The sequence below is a fragment of the Vipera berus genome (assembly GCF_964194415.1).
Source record: "Vipera berus genome assembly, chromosome: Z".
Lineage (NCBI taxonomy): Eukaryota > Metazoa > Chordata > Lepidosauria > Squamata > Viperidae > Vipera > Vipera berus.
In genome coordinates, this window is record NC_138205.1 from 1,904,398 (window position 1) to 1,920,832 (window position 16,435).

Genomic DNA, 16,435 nt, shown 5'->3' on the forward strand with positions numbered 1-16,435 from the left:
AGAAGACTCCTGCGAGTCCCTTGGACTGCAAGGCGATCAAATCGGTCAGTCCTAGAGGAGATCAACCCTGACTGCTCTTTAGAAGGCCAGATCCTGAAGCTGAAACTCAAATACTTTGGCCACCTAATGAGAAGGAAGGACTCACTGGAGAAGAGCCTAATGCTGGGAAAGGTTGAGGGCAAGAGAAGAAGGGGACGACAGAGAAGGAGGTGGCTGAACGGAGTCACTGAAGCAGGAGGCATGAGCTTAAACGGACTCCAGAAGATGGTGGAGGACAGGAAGGCCTGGAGGAACGTGGTCCATGGGGTCGCGATGGGTCGGACACGACTTCGCAGCTAACAACAACATCTATTTATTTGTCTGTCTATCCATCATCTCTCCCTCTACCTATGTGTCTCTTTTTCTATCTGTCTGTCCATCCATCCATCTTCCATCTACTTTATGTATCTATATATGTATGTATCTATCATCTATCTTGAGCCTAAATGGACTCCAGAAGATGGTGGAGGACAGGAAGGCCTGGAGGAACGTGGTCCATGGGGTCGCGATGGGTCAGACACGACTTCGCAGCTAACAACAACAACAACAAGAGAAACAAATATGTTCCCGGAAAGCTCTTAGTCTAAAGGAGTTTTTTTTTAAAACAAAATTGTTTCTGAATTTCGCCTAAAGTCTCTAACCGGCTTGATTGGGGTTTCCTGTTTAAAGACGAAGGGAACATTGTGGCAACGCACAAAAAAAAGGCACACACAATTAGGTAGTAATGGAAAAGTGAATTTCAGCTGGGTTACACCGTTTGCTAATGTTCCTTTGCCTAGCCCTTAAAAGACTATTCGGATGAAAATAAGAGTGATCACCCAGAAGAAAGAAAAAAAAATAGAGAAATGTTTTCTCAAAGGGAAATATAAATTTCAAGAGAGTAGAGCATGGCTACTGGGATCAATTTCAGTTCTGTGCTGAAGGCTCTCCTGGTGGTGAGGGACCCAGTTACCTTTTGTTTTTCATATTTATTTTATCTGGCCCGTATTATTCCCATAAAGAAAGCAGTGTACAGACCTAATCTTTTTTTCTCCTATTTTCCCCACGATGACAACCCTGTGAGACAGGTTGGACCGAGAGAGAATTGCCTGGACCAAAATCACCCAACCAGCTTTCGTGGCTAAGGCAGGACTAGAACTCATCAACTCCTGGTGATTGGCGCAAAAGTACCCAGCCAGCTTTCATGGCTAAGGCAGGACTAGAACTCATCATCACCTAGTGATTGGCCCAAAGGCACCCAGCCAGCATTCGTGGCTAAGAATAGAACTAGAACTCACCATCTTCTAGTGATTGGCGCAAAGGCACCCAGTCAGCTTTCGTGGCTCAGGCAGGACTAGAACTCATCATCATCTGGTGATTGGCGCAAAAGTACCCAGCCAGCTTTCATGGCTAAGGCAGGACTAGAACTCATCATCACCTAGTGATTGGCCCAAACACACCCAGCCAGCTTTCGTGGCTAAGAATAGAACTAGAACTCACCATCTTCTAGTGATTGGCGCAAAGGCACCCAGTCAGCTTTCATGGCTCAGGCAGGACTAGAACTCACCATCTCCTGGTGATTGGCGCAAAAGAACCCAGCCAGCTTCCGTCCCTAAAGTGGGACTAGAACTCACCCTCTCCTGGTCTCTTCTTGCCTGGCGCTTTCAGTGCTGGACCGAACTGGGGAAAATGGGCGGAGGAAGGAGGCATGTTTGCCGCCTTTGAGGTATTTTGCAAACAACAGCGAAGGGGTGGGGGTGGGAAATAAAAGCCCGATAGTGTCCCGGACTGAGCTTTTTTTTTTTTTTGCACGACCCCCCACCCCCCAGTGACGCCTCCTTCCCTCCCTCCAGGGCCACGGGGGCTGCGGGCGCTACCAGCCCAGGATCCGCCGCTCGGGCCTGGAGCTGTACGCCGAGTGGAAGCACGTGAACGAGGACTCGCAGGAGAAGAAGATCCTGCTGAGCCCCGAGCGGGTCCACGAGATCTTCAAGCGGATCTCGGACGAGGAATGCTTCATCTTGGGCATGGACCCCAAGTACGCCCGGCCGGAGTGGATGATCTGCACCGTGCTGCCCGTCCCGCCGCTCTCCGTCAGGCCGGCCGTCGTCATGCAAGGCTCGGCCAGGAATCAGGTGCCTGCGGGTGGCTCGGCCCGGGGAGGGGTGGGGGGGGTTGGGGAGGCGTGCTTTGAACCCAAACCCAGTACCGAATTCACAGCAGCAGGCCTGGGTAGAATAGAATAGAGAATAATAAAATACAGAATGGAATGGAATGGAATGGAATGGAAATAGGAATAGAGTAACAAAATACAGAATAGAATAGAGTAACAAATACAGAATAGAATAAAAAATACAAAGTAGAGTAGAGAATAATAGAATAAAGAATGATAATATACAAAATAGAATAAAGTAATAGAGAATGGATTGAGTAGAATAGACTAGAATATCAAAATACAAAATATAATAATATACAGGAATAGAATGGAATATAGAATAGAATAAAATACAATAGAATAAAATAGAATAGAATAATACAGAATAAAATAACAAAATACAGAATAGAATAGAGAATAATAGAATAGAATAATAAAATACAAAATAGAATAGAATAAAATAATAGAGAATGGAATAGAATATTAAAATACAAAATAGAATAGAGTAATAAAATACAGGAATAGAATAGAATAGAATAATACAGAATAGAATAACAAAATACAGAATAGAATAGAGAATAATAGAATAGAATAATAAAATACAAAATAGAATAAAATAATAGAGAATGGAATAGAATATTAAAATACAAAATAGAATAGAGTAATAAAATACAGGAATAGAATAGAATAATACAGAACAGAATAATAAAATACAGAATAGAGTAGGGTAGAAGAGGAGAGGAGAAAAGGACCTTAGAGGTCATCTAGTCCAACCCCCTGCCCAAACAGGAGACCGTATGCCATTTCAGACAAAAGGGCTGTCCAATCTTCTTTAAAACCTCCAGTGTTGGAGCACCCGCAACCTCTGGAGGCAATTGGTCCTAGATCGGTTGAACATCCCTCCAAGCTGCCAGGGGTCTTGTTTGTGGGGCGGGGGGGGGGGCACACTTATTTTGTCTAACCTAGATGCTGACCCCCCCCTTTTCTCCTTCCCCTAGGATGACTTGACTCACAAGCTGGCCGACATTGTGAAAATCAACAACCAGCTGCGGCGGAACGAGCAGAATGGGGCGGCCGCTCACGTCATCGCGGAAGACGTCAAGCTCCTCCAGTTCCATGTGGCCACCATGGTGGACAACGAGCTGCCCGGGCTGCCCAGGGTAAGTGGCCGAAGGGTGGGGGGGCAGGAGGAGCCCTTGAGGAGTTTTCCTCCCCGATCTCCAGGCATCTGGTCCCCATACCTGAGAGCAACCACAGGACAGATGGGTGGACTTCAGCTCCCAGGATTCTCCAGCCCACGTGGTGGTTCCTTGGGATTGTAGTCCTTGCACATCTGCAGGACATCAGATGGGGCGAAGGCCAGGTTAAGCTAAGCCGCCGAAAGACTTATGGACCTCAGTTCCCAGAATTCCCCAGCCAGCAAGGCTAGGACAAGAAGACCAAAGCTGGCTAGATTACCTTTATTGCCATTTTGACTGGGTAACTTTCTAGTGGCAGAAAGTGAAGAGGAACTAAAGAGCCTCTTGTTGCGGGTGAAGAAGGAGAGTGCAAAACTTGGGTTGAAACTAAACATTAAGAAAACCAAGATCATGGCATCCGGCCCTCTCAATTCCTGGCAAATAGATGGGGAAGAAATGGGCGTAGTGACCGATTTTATTTTCCTGGGCTCCAAGATCACCGCAGATGGGGACTGTAGCCAAGAAATTAAAAGACGCTTGCTCCTGGGGAGGAAAGCCATGGCAAATCTAGACAGCACACTAAAAAGCAGAGACATCACCCTGCCAACAAAAGTGCGTATAGTCAAGGCTATGGTCTTCCCAGTTGCAATGTAGGGCAGTGAAAGTTGGACCATAAGAAAGGCCGAGCGCCAAAGAATTGAGGCCTTTGAACTCTGGTGCTGGAGAAGACTCCTGCGAGTTCCTTGGACTGCAAGGCGATCAAACCGGTCGGTCCTAGAGGAGATCAACCCTGACTGCTCTTTAGAAGGCCAGATCCTGAAGCTAAAACTCAAATCCTTTGGCCACCTAATGAGAAGGAAGGACTCACTGGAGAAGAGCCTCATGCTGGGAAAGGTTGAGGGCAAGAGAAGAAGGGGACGACAGAGAAGGAGGTGGCTGAACGGAGTCACTGAAGCAGGAGGCATGAGCTTAAACGGACTCCAGAAGATGGTGGAGGACAGGAAGGCCTGGAGGAACGTGGTCCATGGGGTCGCGATGGGTCGGACACGACTTCGCAGCTAACAACAACATCTATCTATTTGTCTGTCTATCCATCCATCATCTCTCCCTCTACCTATGTGTCTCTTTTTCTATCTGTCTGTCCATCCATCCATCTTCCATCTACTTTATGTATCTATATATGTATGTATCTATCATCTATCTTGAGCCTAAATGGACTCCAGAAGATGGTGGAGGACAGGAAGGCCTGGAGGAACGTTGTCCGTGGGGTTGCGAGGGGTCGGACACGACTTCGCAGCTAACAACAACAACTTTCTTAATAGACGTCGGGAACGTGGTCAACGTAATATATCTTGCCTTCAGCAAAGTGGGGAAAAAGCTGGCTGGGGAATGCTGGGAGTTGGGAGTCCCCCCATCTTTAAGGTTGAGAAACACTGGTTTATTGGCAAAAGACTTCGTCTCGGACCTTCCCTTCCCTTCCTCTCCAGTGTCCAAGCGGGGGGGGGGACACACAATCCCACCTTACCTGGACAAGGGTCTAGATCAGGGGTCTTCAAACTTCCCAGCCTGGCTGAGGAATTCTGGGAGTCGAAGTCCCCGAGTCATCCAAGGGTCAGGTTTGAAGAGCCCTGCTCTAGATGTTGTGATCTTAAGCTGCTAATTGAGTTTGACCCTCTGAATTTCAACATTGCGAGGGTCTTTCCCTAAACGCATTATTAATTTATTAAGAAAAGAAAAAAAGGGGGGGCTGCCCGACTCACTCAGTGGCGACCGTTGGTGACCCCACCCCCAATTCCCCGGGGACCGCAATCCCACCAACCACTTGATGGCCTCCATGTCAGCCTGGGGTCTCCAGGCCCCTTGCCCAAATCCCTGTCTTTGGTGCTCTTTGGAAGAGGGTCAAAGCGGGGGGGGGGGCGAGCCGATTTCCACGGGGACGATGGGACACCCCCGCCACACACACACACCTTTCCAGGAGAGAGAGAGAGTGGGGTCTTAAAATCCCACCTGCTGCCATGTTGTCCCCTTCTCCCAAAGCCCGGGGTATTTTTTTTTCTTTTTTTAAACTTCTCGGCGTGCCGAGAGGGTCCTGATCCCCGCGCTTGCCTTCGCCCCTTCCCCCCCCTCGCAGGCGATGCAAAAATCCGGCCGGCCTCTGAAGTCCTTGAAGCAGCGTCTGAAGGGGAAGGAAGGCCGAGTCCGGGGGAACCTAATGGGCAAGCGAGTGGACTTCTCCGCCCGGACGGTCATCACCCCGGACCCCAACCTCTCCATCGACCAGGTGGGCGTGCCCCGCTCCATCGCCGCCAACATGACCTTTGCGGAGATCGTGGCGCCTTTCAACATTGACAGGTGAGGGCCGAGTCTCAAGGCTGGGGATGCCCCCCCCCGAGACACACACACACACACACACACACACATACACACACACACACAGAGCGGCTCTTGCTGGTCTTGGCTGTCTCTTTGACCCTCTAATTAGAATTAGAGACAGAAAGAGAGAGACAGACAGACAGACAGAGGATGGATAGATGAAACAGAGAGAGATGTATATATACATATATAGATATATACACATACACATATACATATAGGTACATAGATGTAGATGTAGAGATAGATAGATATAGAGAGATGGATGAGAGAGATAGCATTAGATGTTAGGTAGGTAGATGGATAGGCAGATAGATAAATAGAGATTGAATTAGAATTAGACGGACAAAAACAGACAGGATGGATAGATCACACACACACACACACACACACACAGATAGCATTAGACATTAGGTAGGTAGATGGATAGGCAGATAGATAAATAGGTAGAGATTGAATTAGAATTAGACGGACAAAAACAGACATGATGGATAGATCACACAAACACACACACACACAGACACACACACACAGATAGCATTAGATGTTAGGTAGGTAGATGGATAGGCAGATAAATAGGTAGACATTGAATTAGAATTAGACAGACAAAAACAGACAGACAGATGATGGATAGATCACACACGCACACACACACACACACACACACACAGATAGCATTAGATGTTAGGTAGATGGATAGGCAGATAGATAAATAGGTAGAGATTGAATTAGAATTAGACAGACAAAAACAGACAGATGATGGATAGATCACACAGAGAGAGAGAGATAGCATTAGATGTTAGGTAGATGGATAGGCAGATAAATAGGTAAGGAGATTGAATTAGAATTAGACGACAGACGATGGATAAATGAGACAGATATAAAGAAAGAGATGAGAGGGATATACAGCATTAGATGTTAGGTAGATGGATAGGCAGACAGGTAAGTAGAGATTGAAAGAATTAGAGGGCAGATGATGGATACATGAGACATAAAGATAGAGAGAGAGCATTAGGTAGGTAGGTAGGTAGATGGATAGGTGGATAGGCAGATGAATAGGTAGGTAGAGGTTGTATTAGAATTAGATGACAAAGAGATGATGGATAGATAGATAGATAGATAGATAGATAGATAGATAGATAGATAGATAGATAGATAGATAGATGATAGATAGATAGATAGATGATAGATAAAATGTCTTTGGATTCTCAGCAAAATATCCCATGTGATACAAAGATGCCCCCCCTTTAACAAACACCCCCCTCCCCCCAGGCTGCAGGAGCTGGTGAGCCGAGGGAACAGTCAGTATCCCGGAGCCAAGTACATCATCCGGCACAACGGGGACAGGATTGATCTCCGCTTCCACCCCAAGTCCAGCGATCTCCACTTGCAGATCGGGTACAAGGTTCGTCCTGCTGGGAAAATGGTGGTGGGGACGGGACTGGTCCCAGTGGGGCAGAGGGGGGGTGTCCCTAACTCCCAGGTCCTTTGGGGTGAACCGAGGTAACGGCGCCCAAGGAAACGGGAGGGACGGATCTTAAACTCTGCTTAGGCAGCGCGGGATTGTACAAAAGGCTACAGGTAGTCCTCGGTTTAATGACCGAGTTTCTGTTTGCTAAACAAGCCAAAGGGAGTCGCGCTCCTGTTTTACGACCTTCCTTTTTTTTTTGCCAAGGCGGTTAAGCGAATCGCCGCGGTGAACGACGCAGTCGTTAAGCAGATCCAGCTTGCCCCGTTGACTCTGCTTATGGGAAGCTACCTGGGGAGGTCATGAGTGGGGATCATGCAGCCTGGCCCCCCCACCCCCCACCCTCCTGGGACGCTGCAACCGATGTGTGAATACACGCCGGTTGTGCCAAAGCACCTAAATTTGGATCCCACGACCGTAGTAGGGATGCCGTGTCGGTCATAAGTATGGGGGACCGGTCATAAGTCGCTTCTTGTAACTTTGAACAGTTACTAACCGAACGGTCGTAAGCCGAGGACTACGTGTACGCACCCTTTTTAAAGAAGGACAAAAAAAACAAACCCACAACGTTCTGCAAACCTTGGCAAATGGTTAAGTTTGTCTTGTCCTTTCGCTTCCTTTGGCCGATCAAGCACAGCGTTGGGGTGGGTTTTATTTTATTTTATTATTTTTTTGGTGGTGTGTGTGTGGGGGGGTCCTTTGCCCTGCATTTGCCCTGTGGATTTCTCTCTCCCTCCGTCTTTCCGGCTCAACCGCTGAGCTTCCTTCCCAGGTGGAGCGACACATGTGCGACGGGGACATCGTCATTTTTAACCGGCAACCCACACTGCACAAAATGTCCATGATGGGCCACCGAGTCCGTATCCTGCCCTGGTCCACATTCCGGCTGAATCTCAGGTTGGCCTTGTGAACCGCTCCGCTTCCTTCCCTTCTCAGCCGTTTTCAGAGGAGAATCTTATTTATTTGCGTTTATGCACCTCTTTGTGTCCCACCATTGTTCTTACGATGACTCCAGGTAGCAGAGAGGGAGGGAGGGAGGGAGGGAGGGAGGGAGGCAGGGAGAGAGAGGTTTTTGTGCCTAAGGCAGGACTAGAACTCGCTGCCTCCTGGTGATGGGGCCCAAAGTCAACCAGCTAGTTTTCGTGCCTATTTGGAGGCAGATGATAGATAGATAGATAGATAGATAGGTAGGTAGGTAGGTAGGTAGATAGATAGATAGATAGATAAAAGAAAGACAAAGAAAAAGAAAGAAGGAAGGGAAGAAAGAAAGAGAAAAAGAAAGAAAAAGAAACGAAGTCTTATTTTCAGGGATACACGGTATTGTTTGATTGTCTGAATTGGCATTTCCTGGAGTGGAGTAAAGTTTACTACAGAAAACTCCCACCAAGGGGAAATCTCTGTATAGAAACTGGGCAAAAACCCTAATCCCCCATTTAGCCCTGATAATGCTACCTAGTCGGGTCGTGAAACGTCTGCAAGGAAACCGCCCAGCTCAGAGAGCACCAAGGACCCCACAGTCAGTCCTTCCTTCCTTCCTTCCTTCCTTCCTTCCTTTCTTTCTTTCTTTCTTTCTTTCTTTCTTTCTTTCTTTCTTTCTTTCTTTCTTTCTTTCTTTCTTTCTTTCTTTCCTTCCTTCCTTCCTTCCTTCCTTCCTTCCTTCCTTCCTTCCTTCCCTGACGATGTCCCCTAGTTGGGTCATGAAACATCTGCAAGGAAACCACCCAGCTCAGAGAGCACCAAGGACCCCACAGTCAGTCAGTCTCTTTCTTTCTTTCTTTCTTTCTTTCCTTCCTTCCTTCCTTCCTTCCTTCCTTCCTTCCTTCCTTCCTTCCTTCTTTCTTTCTTTCTTTCTTTCTTTCTTTCTTTCTTTCTTTCTTTCTTTCTTTCTTTCCTTCCTTCCTTCCTTCCTTCCTTCCTTCCTTCCTTCCTTCCTTCCTTCCTTCACAATGTCCCCTAGTTGGGTCATGAAACATCTGCAAGGAAACCGCCCAGCTCGGAGAGCACCCGGGACCTCCGAGTTCAGTGTTAAGACGCAGCACCGCTTGGGCCGTGTGTCTTTTTGCAAGGATCGACCGGGATGGGAGTCATAACCTTTCACCTCCGCGTTGTGCAAGGCCACCTTGTCACCCCCAGACCCTTCCTCCAGAGCTGGCTCCCATCCGGCTTGGCTCTCCTCCTCCCGCGGCCTCGTCTTTGCAAACGGGCCAAACCCCTGGCTTCCCCCTATCCTGACGGACGCTCTTCTTTTGCCCCCTCAGCGTCACCACCCCCTACAACGCCGACTTTGACGGCGACGAGATGAACCTCCACCTGCCCCAGTCGCTGGAGACCCGGGCGGAGATCCAGGAGCTGGCCATGGTCCCCCGGATGATCGTCACGCCTCAGTCCAACAGGCCCGTCATGGGCATCGTGCAGGACACGCTGACGGCCGTCCGCAAGTTCACCAAGAGAGACGTCTTCTTGGAGAGGGTAAGGGTCCCTCTGTTTCCCCCCCCCCACCCGTTTCTTGAGCGAAAGGAAACCCTGGTTACTCTTTCCTCAATTTACAGACAGTCTTCGACTTACGACATAAGGCCCAGTGACTTACGGACGGGTCAGCGGAGCCCCAGATTTCGCTCGCTAAGCCAGACAGGTTGTTAAAGTAAATCTTGCCCCGTTTTGCGACCTTGCTCGCCTCCATTTTTTTTTAAAGCAAATGGCTGTAGCGATTAAGTTAAAGTTCCCTGGCGGCGAAGTGGATCCGGCTTCCCCGTTGACTTCGCCGGTCGGAAGGTTGCGAAAAGGGGAATCCCGGGACGCTGCGACCGTCGTAAAGACGAGTCGGTTGCCGAGCCTCTGAATTTTGATCCCGGGACCTGTTGTAAGAATGAAAAAAAAACCGTCCCGAGTCCCTTTTTTTCCAGTAACTTGGGACGGTCCCTAAAAAAAAAACCTTGTAAGTCGAAGACTGCCCGTGTTAAGGACTGGTGCGTTTGAACGGGAGCTGGAGCAGAGGGGGGGCAACTACGTGTTGAAAACCATTCTGTCCTGCTTCCGACAGATGAAACTCTTCAAAGGACTTTGAGGCATTGTTTTCCTTAAAGAATCTTTATTCGAGTAGCAGAGCATCGGCATGTACATAGGTGAAGCCAAAATCGGATCACATACTATCTAGCGCAGACATGTCAAACACAAGGCCCGGGGGCCAGATCCGGCCCACGAAGTGGTTTCATGTGGCCCCCGAAGCCATCCTGGAAACAGTGAGGGAATGGTCCCTGCTGCCTTGGCCCTGGCCCAGAGACCCTCCTTCTGCCAGAGACCCCCAGATCTGTCCCACTCCTGCCCAGGCCCCCATAGGCACCCTTGATGCCAATGATGTAGAGCTGGCCATGCCCACCCAGTAGGCCATACGCACTCCAGCTGCGCCCACCCAGTAGGCCGCGCCCACCCTGGCCATACCCCCCCGCCCCCCCCGAGGGCAACCGCAATGCTTATGTGGCCCTCAATAAAATTGAGTTTGACACCCCTGATCTAGCGCCATTCCCTCCTCTAATAATTAACAGTCATAAATCACATTCTCTCCCTCCAGTTCTCCAGCCCGCCGTTTCCTATCATCTCTTATTTCAATAACCTTGGTTCTCACGCTAGGTCCAGCATGGTTATGTCTAGCTAAACTCTCATGCACATTCCTCTCCCCCCCCCACCCCCAGTATCATCTAACTCCGTGGTGGTGAACCTATGGCACGTGTGCCACAGGTGGCTCGTGAAGCCCTCTCTGTGGGCACGCATGCCGTCGCCCCAGTCCTAGGCCTTCAGCTGGGTTTTATAAAACCTTTTTGCTTTAGGCCTCCGCCGCCGTGTGCCAAAAACCCAAAAAGTTTCAATCGATCAATCAGTTTCAACTTCTCGCGGGGGGGGGAAATCTCTCAAAGTTGGAATTGATTGAACTTTTTAGTCCCGCCCAGTCTGCCGTTACCGCCGCAGCCAACGCCCACCCAATGGGCCACGCCCACCCGATGGTACGTAAGTGGGTTTTGGGTTGCAGTTTGGGCACTCGGTCTCTCAAAGGTTCGCCATCCCTGCTCGTAACTTTTTAAAGAGTAAAAACACTAGAAGGAAAATGTCTGCATCTCCATCGGTTGTCGGAGCAAGACCATCCGAGGTTAGCAGCGTTGGCGCGTTCCTTTAAGGACCGTTCAACCTTGCCGGCTCGGGAATTCTGGCCGTTGGAAGTCCCGCAGGTCGTCCAAGTTGCCCACCTCTGCCTCAGAGTTAGCGTGGAAGACAGGAGGACGTGGATTCTGACCCTGGTCTGCTTCTCCCTTCCTGCCCCTAACTCCCCCCACCCCACCCCACCCACCCCCCTTTCCTTCCCAGGGAGAAGTGATGAACCTGCTGATGTTCCTGTCCACCTGGGATGGTAAAGTGCCCCAACCGGCCATCCTCAAACCTCGTCCGCTCTGGACCGGCAAGCAGATCTTCTCCTTGATCATTCCGGGACACATCAACTGCGTCCGGACTCACAGCACCCATCCGGACGACGAAGACAGCGGCCCGTACAAGCACATCTCTCCGGGAGACACCAAGGTAGGCCCGATTGCTGGGAACCGGGGGGTGGGGGGGTGGGTGTGCACGTCTTTCCAATGGTGAAAAAAATCTACAAAAAAACCCCAACCTCTTGGAAGCGCTTGGCCCCACCAGGGTTGATGGAGGATGGCTGGAGGGTAAAATGTCTGCGGGGGATTATTCTCCGTCCTCCAAGTCAAGGTTGTCCCCGGAGTGGGGTTTTTTTTTCCAGGAGGGAACTGGATTTTCCTGTTGTTTGTTTTTTTCTTTGAAGAGGTTTTGCTTCTCATCCCAGAAGCTTCCTCAGGTTCTGACTGGATGGTGGGGGGAGAGTGGAAAGATTTATCCTCCTTGCAGACAGCTGCTCCTTTGCCTTCTTTTAGAGAGCCGTTGAGGCCACCTGGAGGTTTACCTGTGTCCTCAGACTCACCTGAGCAGTACAAATGGGTGTGGAGCTACAGGGACAGGGGCAGAAAAAACATCCTGCAGGCAGAAGGCTCCCACACCCATTTGCACCACTCAGGTGACCCAAGAGGACACAGGCAAACCCACCATTCGGTCAGAACCTGAGGAACCTTCCGGGAAGAGAAGCGAAACCTCTTCAAAGAAAAAAACGAAGAAAGTCCAGTTGCCTCCTGAAAAAGCACCTTTGGGATGGCTGGTGAACTGGTTTTTGGGGTAGCCCTGCTGGGAACGTAGCTTGGGGCGGAGGGGATGTCGCCTCAGCCCGCCATCCTGCAGCCTTTGGATGGAGGGCAAGACTTGGCTCCAAACCACTCCCAACCCCCAGGTCATTGTGGAGAACGGAGAGCTGATCATGGGCATCTTGTGCAAGAAATCCCTGGGCACCTCGGCTGGCTCCCTGGTCCACATCTCCTACCTGGAGATGGGCCACGACGTCACCCGCCTCTTCTACAGCAACATCCAGACGGTCATCAACAACTGGCTGCTGATCGAAGGTGAGGGTGGCTGGCACTTCCCCCCCACCCCCGCCCCAAGCATTTGGGGAAGCGTCCCGGGCATTCCTGGGAAAAGAGGGCTGCTGCTTTTGGCTGTGCTCACGTCACCAGGGGGGGGGTGTTAAGGGGGGCCATCTTTGTATCACATGGGATATTTTGCTGAGAATCCAAAGACATTTTATCTATCTATCTATGTATCTATGTATCATCTATCTTATCTATCTATGTATCTGTATCTTATCCCTTATTATCTATGTATCTATCGTCTATCTATGTATCTATATTATCTATATTATATATGTACCTATATCTATTTTATTTATCTATCTATCTATCTATCTATCTATCTATCTATCTATCTATCTATCTATCTATCTATCTATCTATCTATCTATCTATCTTTAATATTTGTCTCATCTATCCATCATCTCTGTCTTTGTCGTCTAATTCTAATTCAACCTCTACCTATCTATTCATCTGCCTATCCACCTATCCATATACCTACCTACCTAATGCTCTCTCTCTATCTTTATGTCTCATGTATCCATCATCTGCCGTCTAATTCTTTCAATCTCTACTTACCTGTCTGCCTATCCATCTACCTACCTAACTTCTAATGCTGTATATCTCTCTCATCTCTCTTTCTTTATATCTGTCTCATTTAACCATCCTGTCTGTCGTCTAATTCAATCTCTACTTACCTATTTATCTGCCTATCCATCTGCCTACCTAACATCTAATGCTATCGCTCTGTGTGTGTGTGTGTGTGTGTGTGTGTGTGTGTGTGTGTGTGTGTGTGATCTATCCATCATGTCTGTCTGTCTGTTTTTGTCTGTCTAATTCTAATTCAATCTCTACCTATTTATCTATCTGCCTATCCATCTACCTACCTAACATCTAATGCTATCTCCCTCTCTCTAATTGTTTCTATCTATCTATCTATCTATCTATCTATCTATCTATCTATCTATCTATCTATCTATCTATCTATCTATCTATCTATCTATCTATCTATCTATCTATCTCATCTATCTGTCTGTCTAATTCAATCTCTACCTACCTATTTATCTGCCTATCCATCTACCTACCAACCTAACATCTAATGCTATCTCTCTCTTCTCTCTCTCTCTTTATATCTATCTATCTATCTATCTATCTATCTATCTATCTATCTATCTATCTATCTATCTATCTATCTATCTATCTATCTATCTATCTATCTATCTATCTGTCTGTCTGTCTGTCTCATCTATCCATCTGTCTGTCTGTCTAATTCAATCTCTACCTACCTATTTATCTGCCTATCCATCTACCTACCAACCTAACATCTAATGCTATCTCTCTCTCTTCTCTCTCTCTCTTTATATCTGTCTGTCTGTCTGTCTATCTATCTATCTATCTATCTATCTATCTATCTATCTGTCTGTCTGTCTGTCTGTCTGTCTGTCTGTCTGTCTGTCTGTGTCTGTCTATATCTATCTATCTATCTATCTATCTATCTATCTATCTATCTATCTATCTATCTATCTATCTATCTATTTATCTATCTATCTATCTATCTAGTTGGGTCATAAAATGTACGCAAATAAACAACCCAGCTCAGGCTGTGCCAAGGACCCAACAGCGCTTAAGGGAGGCGAATGCTCGTTGGGGTGGTTGTTTTTTTCCGGCCGGCCTGCAAATGACCGCTCCTCTCCTTTCCTAGGACACACCATTGGCATTGGGGACTCCATCGCTGATGCCAAGACCTACCAGGACATCCAGAACACTATCAAGAAAGCCAAACAGGATGTGATTGAGGTAGGGGGCAAGCTGCGAAGACCCCCGGATCTGGGAGGCTGATAAGAGGTGGGTTGGATGCCGGGACCCGGGTGCCGGGTCCCCTTGCAAAGGGAAAGCTTTGTTCCTTGTGGGGGTCCTTCGTGCTCTCTCATCCGGCTGGTTTCCTTGCAGACGTTTCGTGACCCAACTAGGTAACGTCATCAATTCTGGAAGGGGGTGAGGTTTGCGGAGGGGAGGAAGAGGAGCACCGTTGGGTCCTTGGCACTGTCTGAGCTGAGTCGGTTGTTTGCAGCCATTTTAGGACCCAACTGTTGTTGTTAGTTGCGAAGTCGTGTCCGACCCATCGTGACCCCATGGACCACGTTCCTCCAGGACTTCCTGTCCTTCACCATCTTCTGGAGTCCATTTAGGCTCATGCCTCCTGCTTCAGGGACTCCATCCAGCCACCTCCTTCTCTGTCGTCCCCTTCTTCTCTTGCCCTCAGCCTTTCCCAGCATGAGGCTCTCCTCCAGTGAGTCCTTCCTTCTCATTAGGGGGACAAAGTATTTGAGTTTCAGCTTCAGGATCTGGCCATCTAAAGAGCAGTCAGGGTTGATCTCCTCTAGGACTGACCGGTTTGATCGCCTTGCAGTCCAAGGGACTCGCAGGAGTCTTCTCCAGCACCAGAGTTCAAAGGCCTCAATTCTTTGGCGCTCAGCCTTTCTTATGGTCCAGCTTTCACTGCCATACATTGCAACTGGGAAGACCATAGCCTTGACTATACGCACTTTTGTTGACAGGGTGATGTCTCTGCTTTTTAGTGTGCTGTCTAGATTTGCCATGGCTTTCCTCCACAGGAGCAAGCGTCTTTTAATTTCTTGGCTACAGTCCCCGTCTGCGGTGATCTTGGAGCCCAGGAAAATAAAATCTGTCCCTACCTCCATTTCTTCCCCATCTATTGGCCAGGAATTGAGAGGGCCGGATGCCATGATCTTGGTTTTCTTAATGTTGAGTTTCAAGCCAACTTTTGCACTCTCCTTCACCCGCAACACGAGGCTCTTTAGTTCTTCTTCACTTTCTGCCACTAGAGTGGCATCATCTGCCAAAGCCTAAAGGACCCAACTAGGGAACAGCAATGCTGGTTAACCTCACTCCCTTCTAGCGCTGATGACGCTACTTACTTGGGTCACGAAACGTCTGCGAGAAAAGCAGCCAGCTGTTGAGAGAGCACCGAGGACCCCTCAGTTCGGCCCGGAGCTACAAATGTTCCCTTCTCTTATTACTTGGGCCTTGAGACCGCAGGAAGCCGGACCCGTCTCCAAAAACCTGATGTTGCCTTTGAAAAAGTTTAAAAACCGGGATAAATTGTCCTGAGAAGTTAAAATCAGAATAGTGAGGAAATCTCCAGTAGAGAATGGCAGACTGTGCCTGGGGGAAATTTTGAGGAGGTTGAAAGGAGGGGTGGGGGACAAACCTCTCCCTCTGCGAGGGAGGGGGCTGTTTTAAAAAGAAGGAAAGAAAAGAAGGAAGGAGATACAGGGAAAGGGGAGGAATAGAGATGGGAAGGAGGGAGGGAGGAAGGGAAAGAAGAGAGAGGAGATAGATGGAAAGGGGGGGGAGGAAGGAATAAAAATAGGAAGAAGGAAGGAAGGAGGGAAAGGAAGGAATAAAGATGGGAAGAAGGAGGGAGGGGGAGGGAGGAAGGGAAAGAAAGGAATAGAGATGGGAAGGAGGGAGGGAGGAAGAGAAGGAAAGGAATAGATGGGAAGGGGAAGGAAGGGAGGAGATACATGGAAAGGGGAAGGAAGGAATAAAAATAGGAAGAAGGAAGGGGGGAGGAAGGAAGGGAAGGGAAGGAAGAGGGGAAGGCGGGCGGAAGGGAAGAGACACATGGAAAGGGGAAGGAAGGAATAAAGATGGGAAGAAGGGAGGGGGGAGGGAGGGAGGAAGGAAAAAAGGAATAGAGATGGGAAGGGAG

General features: G+C 48.7%; 1 protein-coding gene across 2 annotated transcripts in view; it reads left to right on the forward strand.

Moving 5' to 3' along the window:
• LOC308678357 (DNA-directed RNA polymerase II subunit RPB1-like) overlaps nucleotides 1–16,435 on the forward strand; it is a 40,843-nt gene that overhangs the window by 8,954 nt on the left and 15,454 nt on the right. The window contains exons 1-10 of one of the 2 annotated variants that reach the window (XM_081345494.1): nucleotides 118–1,190; nucleotides 1,872–2,153; nucleotides 3,172–3,333; nucleotides 5,483–5,703; nucleotides 6,997–7,129; nucleotides 7,965–8,089; nucleotides 9,451–9,661; nucleotides 11,549–11,758; nucleotides 12,528–12,696; nucleotides 14,402–14,496. In XM_081345494.1, the coding sequence (XP_081201620.1) occupies nucleotides 2,046–2,153; nucleotides 3,172–3,333; nucleotides 5,483–5,703; nucleotides 6,997–7,129; nucleotides 7,965–8,089; nucleotides 9,451–9,661; nucleotides 11,549–11,758; nucleotides 12,528–12,696; nucleotides 14,402–14,496 (1,434 nt within the window). In that variant the 5' untranslated portion in view covers nucleotides 118–1,190; nucleotides 1,872–2,045. Of the gene's footprint in view, nucleotides 1–117; nucleotides 1,191–1,871; nucleotides 2,154–3,171; nucleotides 3,334–5,482; nucleotides 5,704–6,996; nucleotides 7,130–7,964; nucleotides 8,090–9,450; nucleotides 9,662–11,548; nucleotides 11,759–12,527; nucleotides 12,697–14,401; nucleotides 14,497–16,435 lie in introns of those variants that run through there. The other variant, XM_081345493.1, reaches the window with a different exon arrangement.